Source organism: Macaca mulatta, chromosome 6 (assembly GCF_049350105.2).
Source record: "Macaca mulatta isolate MMU2019108-1 chromosome 6, T2T-MMU8v2.0, whole genome shotgun sequence".
In the NCBI taxonomy this organism is placed as follows: Eukaryota; Metazoa; Chordata; class Mammalia; order Primates; family Cercopithecidae; genus Macaca; species Macaca mulatta.
In genome coordinates this window covers 44,230,672-44,243,381 of record NC_133411.1, presented here as the reverse complement: position 1 = coordinate 44,243,381, position 12,710 = coordinate 44,230,672, and the positions used below count along the sequence as shown (strand labels likewise).

Sequence of the window (12,710 nt, the reverse complement as noted above, 5' to 3'; positions counted from 1 at the left end):
GGATTAACAGAATCTGAAACCTTAAAAGTTTTCTCTCTCCTATAACCTGTTTTGGCATGATGCACTTTTTTCTGTAACCTCAAGATGGTATATAAGCTCCTGCACCTCACTGAGGGGCTGGGTAATCATATATTTTGTAGTGTTTTCTCCTATTCTGCCTCTGAGTCGATTTTAGAGCAAATGTTCAGAGTGCTAAGAGAAAGATTTCCCTTGGCCCCTGAAAATTTGGTGCTGTGAGCAGGAACAGAAAATTTGGCTCCTTTGGAAGCCCATAGTTGAGGGAAAGCAGGAGCTGATCGGCCAGCGTAAGGATAAAGAATTTTTACCAGCCAGATTCCAGGCCCCACTCTGTGGCATCTGGTCAAGTAGAGAGTAAAAATCACTCTCTATTTTTCCTGTCCAAATCTTGACTGATGGGAGAAAAGGATTTGTGTGACTAGTGCTGGTGTATCAACTCTGTTGTACTTTCTGGTAGTTTGTGGTATGAATCATGTTGTTTCATCCCTTTCCTGCCAGAATAATCTTTTCTTTGTCTCTATCTTTCTGTGTTGTTCTGTCATGAAGAGGAGTACAGGAGTACAGTACAGATGAGATTTTTCTCTCATCTTGTTTTGTTTTTTAATTAAAAAAAATTTTTTTGAGATGGAGTCTCACTCTGTCGCCCAATCTGGAGTGTGGTGGCACCATCTGGATGCACTGCAACCTCTGTTTTCAGGGGAACCGGCCCCCAATATTTCAACATAGGTTCTTTTCTATTTTTGCTAAGTGTCAGCCGGTCTGATAAATAAAGGGAACGAGTGCAAAAGAGAGAAATTTTAAAGCTGGGTGTCCAGGGGAGACATCACATGTCGGCAGGTTCCGTGATGCCCCCTGAGCTGCAAAACCAGCAAGTTTTTATTAGTGATTTTTAAAGGGGAGGGAGTGTACCAGTAGGGTGTGAGTCACAGAGATCGCATGCTTCACAAGGCAATAAAATATCACAAGGCAAATGGGGGCAGAGCAGGATCACAGGACCGGGGCGAAATTAAAATTGCTAATGAAGTTTCATGTCCCACTGGGCACACATTGTCATTGATAACATCTTATCAGGAGACAGAGTTTCAGAGCAGACAACTGGTCTGACTAAAATTTACTAGGCAGGAATTTTCTCATCCTAATAGGCCTGTGAGCGCTGGGGCAGACCGGGCCTTATTTCATCCCTCATCTGCAACTGTAAAAGACAGACAGTCGCAGAGCAGCCATTTTAGAGACCTATGCCTGGGAATGCATTCTCTTTCTCAGGGCTGTTCCTTGCTGAGAAAAAGAATTCGGGAATATTTCTCCTATTCGCTTTTGTAAGAAGAGAAATATGGCTCTGTTCTAATGGTTGTCTTCCTTGTTCCCCGAACATCGCTGTTATCCTGTTCCTTTTTCAAGGCGCTCAGATTTCATATTGTTTAAACACACATGCTTTATGAACAATTTGTGCAGTTAATCATCACAGGGTCCTGAGGCAACATACATCCTCAGCTTATGAAGATGACGGGATTAAGAGATTAAAGTAAAGATAGGCATAGGAAATCACAAGAGTATTGATTGGGGAAGTGATAAATTTCCATGAAATCTTCAGAAGTTATGTTCAGAGATTGCAGTAAAGACAGGCATAAGAAATTATAAAATTATTAATTATAAAAGTATTAATTTGGGGAACTAGTAAATGTCCATGAAATCTTCACAATTTATGTTCTTCTGCCATGGCTTCAGCCGGTCCCTCTGTTCGGGATCCCTGACTTCCCGCAACACCTAGGTTCAAGCGAGTCTCCTGCCTCAGCCTCCTGAGGAGCTGGGATTACAGGTGTGTGCCACCATGCCTGGCTGTATTTTTTGGTATTTTTTATTTTAGTAGAGATGGGGTTTCACCATGTTGGCCATGCTGATCTCAAACTCCTGACCTCAGGTGATCTGCCTGCCTGGGCCTCCAAAGTATTGGGATTACAGGTGTGAACCAGTGTGCGTGGCTAATTTTTTTTTTTTTTTTTTTTTTTTGACAGATTCTTGTGCTGTCACTCAGGCTGGAGTGCAGTGGCATGATCTGGGCTCACTGCAACCTCTGCCTCCTGGGTTTAAACAATTCTTGTGCCTCAGCCTTCCATGTAGCTGGGATTATAGGCATGTGCCACCACACCTGGGTAATTTTCATATGTGTAGTAGAGACAGACACCATGTTGGCCAGGCTGGTCTCAAAATCCTGACTTCAAGTGGGCCAAAGCCTGCCTTGGCCTCCCAAAGTGCTGGGATTATAGGCATGAACAACTAGTGCCTGGTCCTGTTTTGTTTTGTTTTTTAGAGACAGGACCTTACTATGTCACCCAGGCTAAAATACAGTGGTGCAATCATAGTTCACTGTAACTTCAAATTTCTGGACTCAAGACATCCTCCTGCCTTAGCCTCCCCAGGAGCTAGATTACAGGCACATGCCACCATGCCCAGCTAATTTTTTTTTTTTTTTTTTTTTTTTTTTTTTTTTTTTTTTTTGAGACCAAGTCTCACTCTGTAGCCCAGACTGGAGTGCAGTGGAGTGTTCTCAACTCACCACAACCTCCACCTTCTGAATTCAAGTGATTCTTCTGCCTTGGCCTCCCGAGTAGCTGTGATTACAGGCACCTGCCACCACACCCAGCTACTTTTTTTGTATTTTTAGTAGAGATGGTGTTTCACCATGTTGGCCAAGCTAGTCATGAACTCCCAACCTCAGGTAATCCGCCCACCTCGGCCTCCCAAATTGCTAGGATTACAGGCGTGAGTGAGCCATGCTGCCCAACCCCAGCTAATTTTTTAAAAATACTTTTGTAGAGACAGGTCTCCTTATGTGCCCAGGCTGTTCACGAGCTCCTGGCCTCCCAAAGCACTAGGATTACAGGTGTAAGCCACCATGCCCAGCCTGAAATAGTCAATATGCCAGAGGTATATTGGTGTATTGGGGTGGTGTATTTTGGTGTCCTACAGTCATATTTTGAGGGGGTGTGTCCAGAACAATCAACTGAGAGTTTAGGTTGGTATCTTGGAGTGTTAGGGGGAAGGGACACAGTAAAATCACACACACACACACACACACACACACACACAAAATATTAGAAGATAAGCTTTAAATTTACACCAAAAGTTGATTTAACACTGAATGCTAAAATTACATTTATCTATTCAACCACAGGCAGAGCTATACACACTCCAACTTCCTTAAGTGAGGTTGTGCAACTACATAATGGAGAGAATTAAGAAGCAAGCCCAGAACAAAGCTTGTGCTCACCAGTTTTTGGTTGAGAATGAAACAAGGTAAAGCACAAAATACAGTTGGCACACTGTCTATCGAAAATAATGATTTTTGTGCCACAAACCACACAATATGTGAGGAGAACTAAAAGGGGAGCCAAGGAGCTGAAAGTGTTTATGAGAAATTGCACCTTACAGATACTGGAGGAGTGAGGAAGATGATTTTCCCACTCACCCAACCATTTCGATGTATTGAACTACACTGTGAAAAAACAAATATGATAATATAAATAGGTTTTAAAAATCACAACTCAGCTTGGCACGGTTGCTCATGCCTATAATCCCAGCACTTTGGGAGGCCAAGGCAGGTGGATCACATGAGACCAGGAGTTCGAGACCAGCCTGGCTAACATGGCGAAACCCCGTCTCTTCTAAAATAACAAAAATTATCTGGGCATTGTGGCAAGTGTCTGTGGTCCCTGTACTCAGGAGGCTGAGGCACAAGAATGGCTTGAACCTGGGAGGCAGAGGTTACAGTGAGCCGAGATCATGTCACTACACTCCAGCCTGGGTGATAGAGCAAGATTCTGTCTCAAAAATAAATAAATAAATAAATAAACAAATAAATAGAAATAATTTAAAAAATAAAAAATAACTCTAATCTCTATGCAATTTTCAAGAGGCAAACAAGCTAAAATTACACCACCGGTTGAAAATAAAGGAGTGGATACCTGAATTTAATCAATTCTAGGGTAAATATTTTTCTTATTTTAGTGTCTCTGAAATAGGTATATATTTTAAAATGGGTGGCCTCTTACCATTGGGACATAGTATAATTTGCAGCATTTTCTTCTGTTAATGGTATATGTAATAATGTCTCAGGTGACGTATTCTTATGGGGTTCCTAATACTGGCTTTATTTTTATTTTATTTTTTGAGACAACATCTCCCACTCAGGCTGAAATGCAGTTGGTGCAGTCATGGATCACCATTCACTGTAGGCAGGACCTCCCAGGCTGAAGAGATCCTCCCACTTCAGTCTCCACCTAGCTGGGAGTACAGGCACACGTGACCACATCCAGCTATTTTAAATTTTTTTTGTAGAGGCGGGGTCTTGCTTTGTGCTTAGGGTGGTCTTGAACCCCTGGGCTAAAGCAATCCTCCCGCCTCCGCCTCCCAAAGTGCTGAGATTACAGGAGTGAGCTACTGCTCCCGGTCAGCTTTTCTGCTAAAATGCTCTGCTGGGGTGGAAATGAAAGCAAAGCAGTGGGCGGGCATTTGTTTCAAAAAGGCTCTGCCTGGGCTGTTACTTCTGGTGAACTGGTTGTACTTTTTAGGTGGAAACTATGCCATTTTTCCTTTATTCTCCCCTCTGAAAGACCAGGAGGCAATTGGAGGATCCTCAAATACCAGGGAGAAACCCGCTAGCAGAAGATGTAGTATGGTGGAGGGGAAGATCAAGGCAAACGCCTTGGGAGTGGGTGAGAATTGCTACCTCATATTGGGTCTCCTGACCTGTGAAGACCCTTATCTGGGCTCCTCTGGACATGTCCTGTGTCCAGGTTCATCTAGAAAAGAATTGGTTGCATAGCATCTTCAGGATGCGGCTGGGAGATGATGAGTTCGAGTGGGAACGCTCCTGGTAGGATCAGTAGGTCTCTTGGGGAGATTACATCCGGATGTTTAGATTTTGGGGGAAATGTGAAAGCTTATGGGAAAAGGACGATTTTCTTCCAGGCAGTGGCAGTTCCTTATTTCCTATGAGGAAGGAGTTTATAGCCACAGTCTGACTGAAAAGTGTGAGAATTCAAGCGCTTGAAAATTCGCCTGCTTTGCATTTCCCGAAAGAGAGAAAACGTCAGGGATCCATTTCACAGATCAAGGGTATAGGAAAGTGGAGGCAGTTTGAGAGGTTCCCTGGGGTTGGAGAGGGAGCGGACATCTGCCATCAATCCCTTCTCCTGTGCTGGAGTCTTGCAGTCCATTTTTCTCTCCGGTCGTCTTCTAACTCCTATCCCAAAATATGAAGGACATCTGACAAAGTTAATCATCGGAATCAAAGAGCGATTCCTTCAGAATTCCATCCCGCAGGAGAAGTACCGGGACAGCAGGTCTGTCGGCCCCTCTTGTAGGATCCTGAGGGTTCTGGAGGGGGAGGAGAGGCTGGGAGAGAGGGGTGGCCTGGAAGAGCCCAGTCACGGAGGTTGGAAGGGCTGTTTCCTGCGTAGGAAACTGTTGGCGACCAGAATGGTTTTTACTTTATTCCTGGGACCAGCTGGATCTGCTTGGTTCTCAGCACCTAAACCGACTCCTCTCCCCATGCGCAAGGCACTGGGTGGAATGCAAGAACAACGCAGACTTTCTGCCGGCCTCAGTGGCCCACGCCTGTGATTCCAGCACTTTGGGAGGCCCAGGAGGGCGAAACGCTTGAGCTCACGAGTTCAGGACAAGCTTGGGCCACATAGCGAGACCCCTGTCTACAAAAAATACAAAATGCAAGAAATGAGGGGGGGAGGTGGTGCGCACCTGTGGTGTCAGCTACTTTAGAGGCTGAGGCCAGAGAATCGCTGGATCCCAGGAAGTCAAGGCTTTACTAAGCTTTGATGGTGCCACTGCACCAGCCTGGGCGACAGAAGGGGGAAAAAAAAGAAAGAAAAGAAAAAGACAACAGAGCCAGGCATGGTGGCTCGCGCCTGTAATCCCAGCACTTTGGGAGGCCTAGACGGCTGGATTAAAAAAAAAAAAAAAAGCAAACAAAAACAGACTTCCCTAAGCCACTGGGGGACAGAGTGGGTAGAGCGGGCAGCACTTTGGTGGAACCGAGCGCTCAGTTGGCCCATCGCTGCACCGCTCCTTTCCCAGCGCCGGCGGTTTCTAACGCCAATGCCACTCCTTTGTCAGCGTCAGCGGATGCTCTCCGGCGGCAATATTCTTGGCGCCAAAAGTTGTCTTAAAACAGCACAGGCATTTGCCAGGGACAGGTGATCGCTGGGTCCCAGCGCCGCTGGTTTCACAACTTAGCATTTTTCCCCCTTACCCCGCGCCCCACCCCCCGCCCACCCGCAGCAAAATCCGTGAACGGAACCTGCGGTTTCTCCGCTGCACCTTCGCCCGTTGCGTCCTGCGAAACCAGTGGATTCGGTGGGGTTACCTGGCGTTTCTTGGCACCCGCACCGCTCTGCGCTTTGTGCTGTCCCAGGCCAGTCTCGGCACCGTTAGTTGCTCCATAAAGGCGATTGTCCGTCGTGGGTAGGAAAGATCGTCCGTCTGCTATTGAAAGACAGTTTTTCAGAAGTTTCCAGTAGAGCCCAACTGGCGGCTTCTCGATCGCAGAACCACTGGTTCCGCGGAGTGGCAGCGCGTGTTTCTCTGTGGCATCCCCACGGGTGTCGTCGAAATCGCACTGTGTGTTTGTCTGGCATCACCGCGATGTGGATAACGTTCTTCAGTGGCTGCGCGGTTTCCTTCACCGAGTTGCTAGTTTTGATCCGCGCTTTCTTCCAGCGAGCGGACCAGACACTTTTCCGCTGGGCTGTGCACAGTTTCTTCGGCTCCGTGAGTTGCTTTCTCCATCCAAGGCCCTAGTGCCGGCGTCACGGTCGCAGCACCTGGCGTTCCTATTGGCCCTTTCGCCAGTGGAGCGGAGTCGGCGGTTTTTCTGTTACGGTACTTGTTGTACGGAGTTTCTTGGTGGCCGAACCTCTCTTTTTTTTCTCAGAGTCGACGGTTTCTTGGTAACAGCACCGTTGGTTGGGCCAAAACGATGTTGTCCTTGACAACCCCGCCGGCTGCCGTCAAGCACAGGCTCCCGGCACTGCCATTTCCCCGAGCCGAGGTCTCTTGTTTGCTGCTCGGTGACTCCATTTCTCTGTGGCTACAGCACTCAGGTCGTGGATCTGAGAGATTCAAAGTCACAGCTTGCCCAGTTGCTGCGAGCCTGGAGTTCCCGGGCGGCCGCAGCGCCGGGCGTGGGGAGCCGGCAGCTCCTCAGAGTCGCTGACAGTGGCGCTGCGCGGGCGCGGTCCCATCCCAGCGCAGCCAGCAGTGCCGCACTGGCTCTGGCTCGGCCTCCAGAACCCAATCCTGTGGCGGCGCCGCTGGCTTCTCTGTAGGAGGACTGTGGGGTTTCGCGCGTCGTTGGCTTCTTGGGCTTAGCACGTTTCGATTTCGTAGTGCCTGAGATTCCTACTCCTTGTCCAAGTGGGGGAATAACCACAATGTGATTTCTCAGCCCAAGAAAGTCCCGACTTAGGACAAACACCGGTCTAACCCAGGCTGCGATTTCTAGGTCGCAGAAAGACACTGTTTCGCCATAGCAAGGCGAAGTTATCCTGTGACTCATTTTTCAGCAGCTCCGGGTTTCCTGTAGCCTCGGATTTCTAATTATAACAACCATGGGGTCAGCCCAGCCTCAAGTTTCTTAGTCCTAGCAAGTTCTGGTTTCCTGCTAGTAAGCCCTGCTTTAGCTGCGCAAGAGATGTTTAACTCCTGTACAAATGGGGATACCAGCGAATGCGTGTTTTTGTTTTTGTTTTGTTTTGTTTTGTTTTAGGTTTACTGATGACCAGTTTAGCAGTGTTGGGAGCTCTTATACCAAGTTTGGTTTTGCAATATCGAGTCCCGTTTTAGCTATGCTTTTGTGTTTTTTAAACTCCCGTGGAAGTCAGGAAATGCCGGCGAACGCAATTTCTGTTTTACCAAGCTCCCTTTGACAATAGCAAGTCCAGCTGAACGTGACTTTTTCCTCTGGTGGACCAAATCGGGATATACCAGCTACTACGATTTTTTAGTTGGAGCTTAACACATTTAACCGTTACTATTTTTGTTTGTTTGTCGTAGGAAATTTAGACAGGTGCAAACTGTAGGGGTATTACATCTGACAGGGATATCCTAATCATAGGATTGCATCGTTTAGCAATATTTGTAATTTCTTCTTTGTAGGGTTGGTTCCCTGTAAGTTTTGCTTATTTTAAAATTATTTTTGTGTATTTTATTCTTAGAACGATGTTACCGATGTTTGTTTTCATTTTTTACTTGCATTTCAGACTTTTATTATTTTAAAGTTTAATTTTTAATTTTTATTTATTTATTTTTTTGAGACAGAGTCTCGTGCTGTCGCCCAGGCTGGAGTGCAATGGCGTCATTTTGGCTTACTGCAACCTCCGCCTCCTGGGTTGAAGCAATTCTCTTGCCTCAGCCTCCCAAGTAGTTGGGACTACAGGTGTGCGCCACCACGCCTGGCTAATTTTTTTGTATTTTTAGTAAAGACAGGGTTTCACCATGTTAGCCAGCCTGGTCTCGAACTCCTTACCTTAGGCAATCCGCCCTCCTTGGCCTCCCAAAGTGCTAGGATTACAGGCGTGAGCCACCGCGCCCAGCCTGTAATGTATGTTTTTCCTGCTAATTTTGAGTGTCTCAGCCTCTTGCTCCTTGACTTTTGTTCTCTCAGGGGCCGGGGAGCCCAGCTCGGTCTTAGCCTCGCTGGTGTCAGGTCCCGGGTTCTGTCTGGTGGCTCTGCTTCCTATGCGGAGCTGACAGTTTAATATCAGCACGTTTGCCAGCAGTGCCCACTAGGCGTTTGCTCAGTTGCTGCTCCCAACGTGACGTTTCCTGCTCGCGGGGTCCTTATGTTTTCAGTGCTGTCACTTTCTCGGTCCTAGAACCGCTAGTATCTCCTAGGAACTTCCTGAACTCCGTTTTGCGGTGAAGAACAGTGATTGCACCGAGCTGCTGTATGCACTAGTAATTCCGTGGTACCGTTAGCCGGCGCTTTTTCTGTCGCAACACATTAAAACGAGTTAAAAGACCTTAAACTGATTAAACACATTAAACGGATTAAAACACATTAAAATGCTACAACACATTTTTCTGTCACAACATATTTAAACAGAGTGGGTTAATTCCTCCAAACACCGCTTCTTTCTTAGAGCACGCTGTTTCTCTCTAGCAGCACCACTTTTGGGGCCTAAACAGATGTTTGGCAATACCGGCGCTATCCGCTAGGTGCAGGCGCTTGCTAAGTTCAACGCGCCAGTTTCTCATTAGCAAGGTCGTTGGCAGGGCAGAGCCCTACGGACAGTTTTCCGGGGCTCATTTCCGGAAAGAGATAGTTCTTGGCCCTTGAAGGCTGTTTTATACCTGCGTTCCGCAGTGATCGTTCTCTGCAAGGTTTGCTTAGTGTTCGTTTCATTTCGGTTTCTTTTCTCGCTGTTTTTCTGTCGGAATTACGGTTTGTTTTGGTTCTATGTACTCTCTAAAATTTTATTGTTTTTCATATGTCTACTAATTTTCGTGCATTTGTTACTATTGAGTTTCTTAATATCTGGCTGGCCTCCGCCCACGGGCTCTGGAGAGCATAAATACCTAGAGTGATGGTAGTGCACAATGCACTCCTTGATCAGCGCAAACATTTGTTTCCTCCTGGTCTGAGGCTTAAGCGATGGAGCAACATTTTCTTGGCTTTATGAAGCCTGTTTCGGATTCCGCAGAGGTGGTGCCAGAGCCCCAGCCTCCGCCTATTGTGAGTTCAGAAGATTGTGGGCCGTGGTCTCTTCCTTTGTATCCAGTACTACGAGAGTACTCATTGGACAGCTGTGATTTGGGACTGCTTTCTGGTCCTTGCTGGCGGCTACCTGGAGTCTATCCGCAAAACGGACTCTTTCCTGGAGTCCAGGGCACCTTAGAACCAAGTACAGCCCAGCCCGGTGAGTTCAGTTGGCCCGGGACACAGAAGCAGCAAGAGGCACCTGTAGAAGAGGTGGAACCGGCAGAGGAACCCGAGAGACTCATGCTCCAGCAGCTTCCCTTGTGCAGTCCTCCCCACCCCTGGGACAGACAGCAGGACTCCGAGGTCTCTGACAGCTGGCACCTTTTGGAATGCCACCATCCTCCTGTCCTGAATTGGTGGCGCCACCTCCCGAGTTTCTCAGGCTGCCTGGAGTGGATTTGTCGCCTTGGTTGTGCCGGGTTCTCTGTACTCTGGGCGTGCTGCCCACAGATCTGTGGAGCTAAGCAGCCTTAGATAGCAGCAGAAGACTTTTGGGATTCTCCTCCATAAAAAGATTCTCCATTACCAAACGTCTCCACCTAGAAAATAAAAATGCATTAAGATGTGCCTTCATTGCTGGTTGTCAATTTTTAAAATATCTTTTGCTGATGAATCTCCCCTTGTTTCGGGTCGCTTATTACTTGCAGTTTCCATATATTTTAAACATTTGTATTTATTTTATTATATATTTCATTTTTATCTGTTTCAACTTTGAGAAATCTATTTTATGATTGTAGAATTCTTAGAGTTTTGGCAAATTTAAAATTTGTTTTTTCCATTTTATTTTCAAATCTTACTCCTACTTTTTTCTAATTACTGCTTTCTAAATGTATTTTTTTATTTAATTGTATTTCACATATTTTACGTTATGTCTTTTTAATTTCAATTGTTAATTTTATTTTTGTTTTAACGGCTGTCTTTTTTTCAGTATAGCAATTCATTGTGTTTTACACTCAGGAATTTTATTGGCGGTCATAAGACTGAGGGGTTTATCAATCTTTGCTATTTCTCATGGTAAGGAAGGAGACCACCCCTCATATTGTCTTATGCCTAATTTCTGCCTCCAAAGAAAGAAGAAATAAAAACTAAAAAGGCAGAAATGAAATCCACAGGCAGACAGCTCGGCCCGGTGCCCTGGGCCTGGTAAATATCGACCCCGACCTAACTGGTTATGTTATCCATAGATTCCAGACATTGTATAGAAGGACATTGTGAAACTTCCAGCTCTGTTCTGTTTCACTCTGACTACCAGTGCATTCAGCCCCTGTCACGTACCCCTAGCTTGCTCAATCAGTCACGACCCTTTCATGTGAAGCCTTTAGCGTTGTGAGCCCTTAAGAGGGACAGAAATTGTGCACTCGGGGAGCTCGGCTCTTGAGAGAGGAGTCTTGCCAATGCTCCCAACTGAATAAACCCCTTCCTTCTTTAACTCAGTGTCTGAGGAGTTTTGTCTGCGGCTCGTCCTGCTACAGTGGAAGGATCACACAATTATTTATATTAATACAACTGCACAGATAACCAGTTCTTAATATTACTTACCAGGCGAGGCAGCTTGGCTCACGCCTGTAATCCCAGCACTTCTGACAGCAGAGGCACAAGGATTGCTTGAGCTCGGGAGTTTGAGACTAGGCTGGGCAACAGGGTGAGACCTGTCTCTACAAAAAATACAAAAATTATCCATGTGTGGTGTTACGCACCTGTAGTCCCAGCTACTTGGGAGGTTGAGGTGGAAGGGTCCCTTGAGCTCAGAAGATAGAGGCTGCACCGAGCCAGATGGCACCAATGCACTCCAATGGAGCGAGACCCTGTCTCAAATAAGTAAGTAATTTAAAAGATTACTTATTCATGGGTCTCAGGGCTAGCAGTGTTTCCTGTGTCTTTTTCTTTGGAATAATAATTTAGTGTGGTTTATAAAAGAACTACCAGTTACTTAATCGTACCACAACTTTGTTTAGTAATTCCGGTAGACGGAGCAGGTCCGGGTTGGCCTTGCCTAATTTGTCTGTCTTTTCAGTTTTAAACCTCCTACATGTCAGAATATAACCCTGATTGTGGTTTCTCTGCATAGGGAATCCAGATTTAAGCAGAACAAGTATCAGTTTATTTCGCCTGTGATAAAGAGCCTTAAGCCTGTGTTCAAAATATCTTATTCTGAGCGAGTCCTGGATTAGGGATTTCTTAGACTAACAAGTCCATGCTTCCATTCAAAGTACCCCCGTGAATGTGATTTCTTAGGCTCTTATAAGTCCAGATTGAGTCAAAACCAGTACTAGCGTAGCCATGCCTGCGACTTCTTAGTCCCAGTAACTTTTGGTTTCATAATAACTTACCCGGCTTTAGTTATGCCTGAGTTTTAAATATAGAAGTCCGGGCATGTCGGTGGAGATATTTTAGGAGTAGCAAGTAGCAGTTTAGCAGTGCCTGCAGTCCCTTAGTTAGAAGTCCTGGTGAGACCAAGCAGATATTGATATAGGTGTGACAGCGATATCACAGCTGTGAAACCACATTGTTTAGAAGTGTTTAGGCCAGGTGCGGTGGCTCAAGCCTGTAATCCCAGCACTTTGGGAGGCCGAGGCGGGCGGATCACAAGGTCAGGAGATCGAGACCACAGTGAAACCCCGTCTCTACTAAAAATACAAAAAATTAGCCGGGCGCGGTGGCGGGCGCCTGTAGTCCTAGCTACTCAGGAGGCTGAGGCAGGAGAATGGCGTGAACCCAGGAGGCGGAGCTTGCAGTGAGCCGAGATCGCGCCACTGCACTCCAGCCTGGGCAACAGCGTGAGACTCCGTCTCAAAAAAAAAAAAAAAAAAAAAAAAAAAAAAAAAAAAAAAAGAAGTGTTTGCATTTTCTTCTTTGTAGAGTCAGTTTTCTATGTTTTGCTTGGTTTTGAATTTTCATTTTATGATTTTTTCCC

At 46.2% G+C, this 12,710-nt stretch overlaps 1 protein-coding gene across 1 annotated transcript; it reads left to right on the top strand.

Moving 5' to 3' along the window:
• The first annotated feature begins 3,794 nt into the window (after nucleotides 1-3,794).
• On the top strand, nucleotides 3,795-11,223 carry LOC106998741 (annexin-2 receptor). The gene has a single exon (XM_078004703.1). The coding sequence runs from the start codon at nucleotides 9,689-9,691 to the stop codon at nucleotides 10,268-10,270; it is 582 nt and encodes a 193-aa protein (XP_077860829.1). The 5' UTR covers nucleotides 3,795-9,688; the 3' UTR covers nucleotides 10,271-11,223.
• The last annotated feature ends 1,487 nt before the right edge of the window (nucleotides 11,224-12,710 follow it).

Excerpts from the sequence above, each read along its gene's own strand:
- LOC106998741 (XM_078004703.1), top strand. The coding sequence starts at position 9,689 with ATGGAGCAACATTTTCTTGGCTTTATGAAGCCTGTTTCGGATTCCGCA.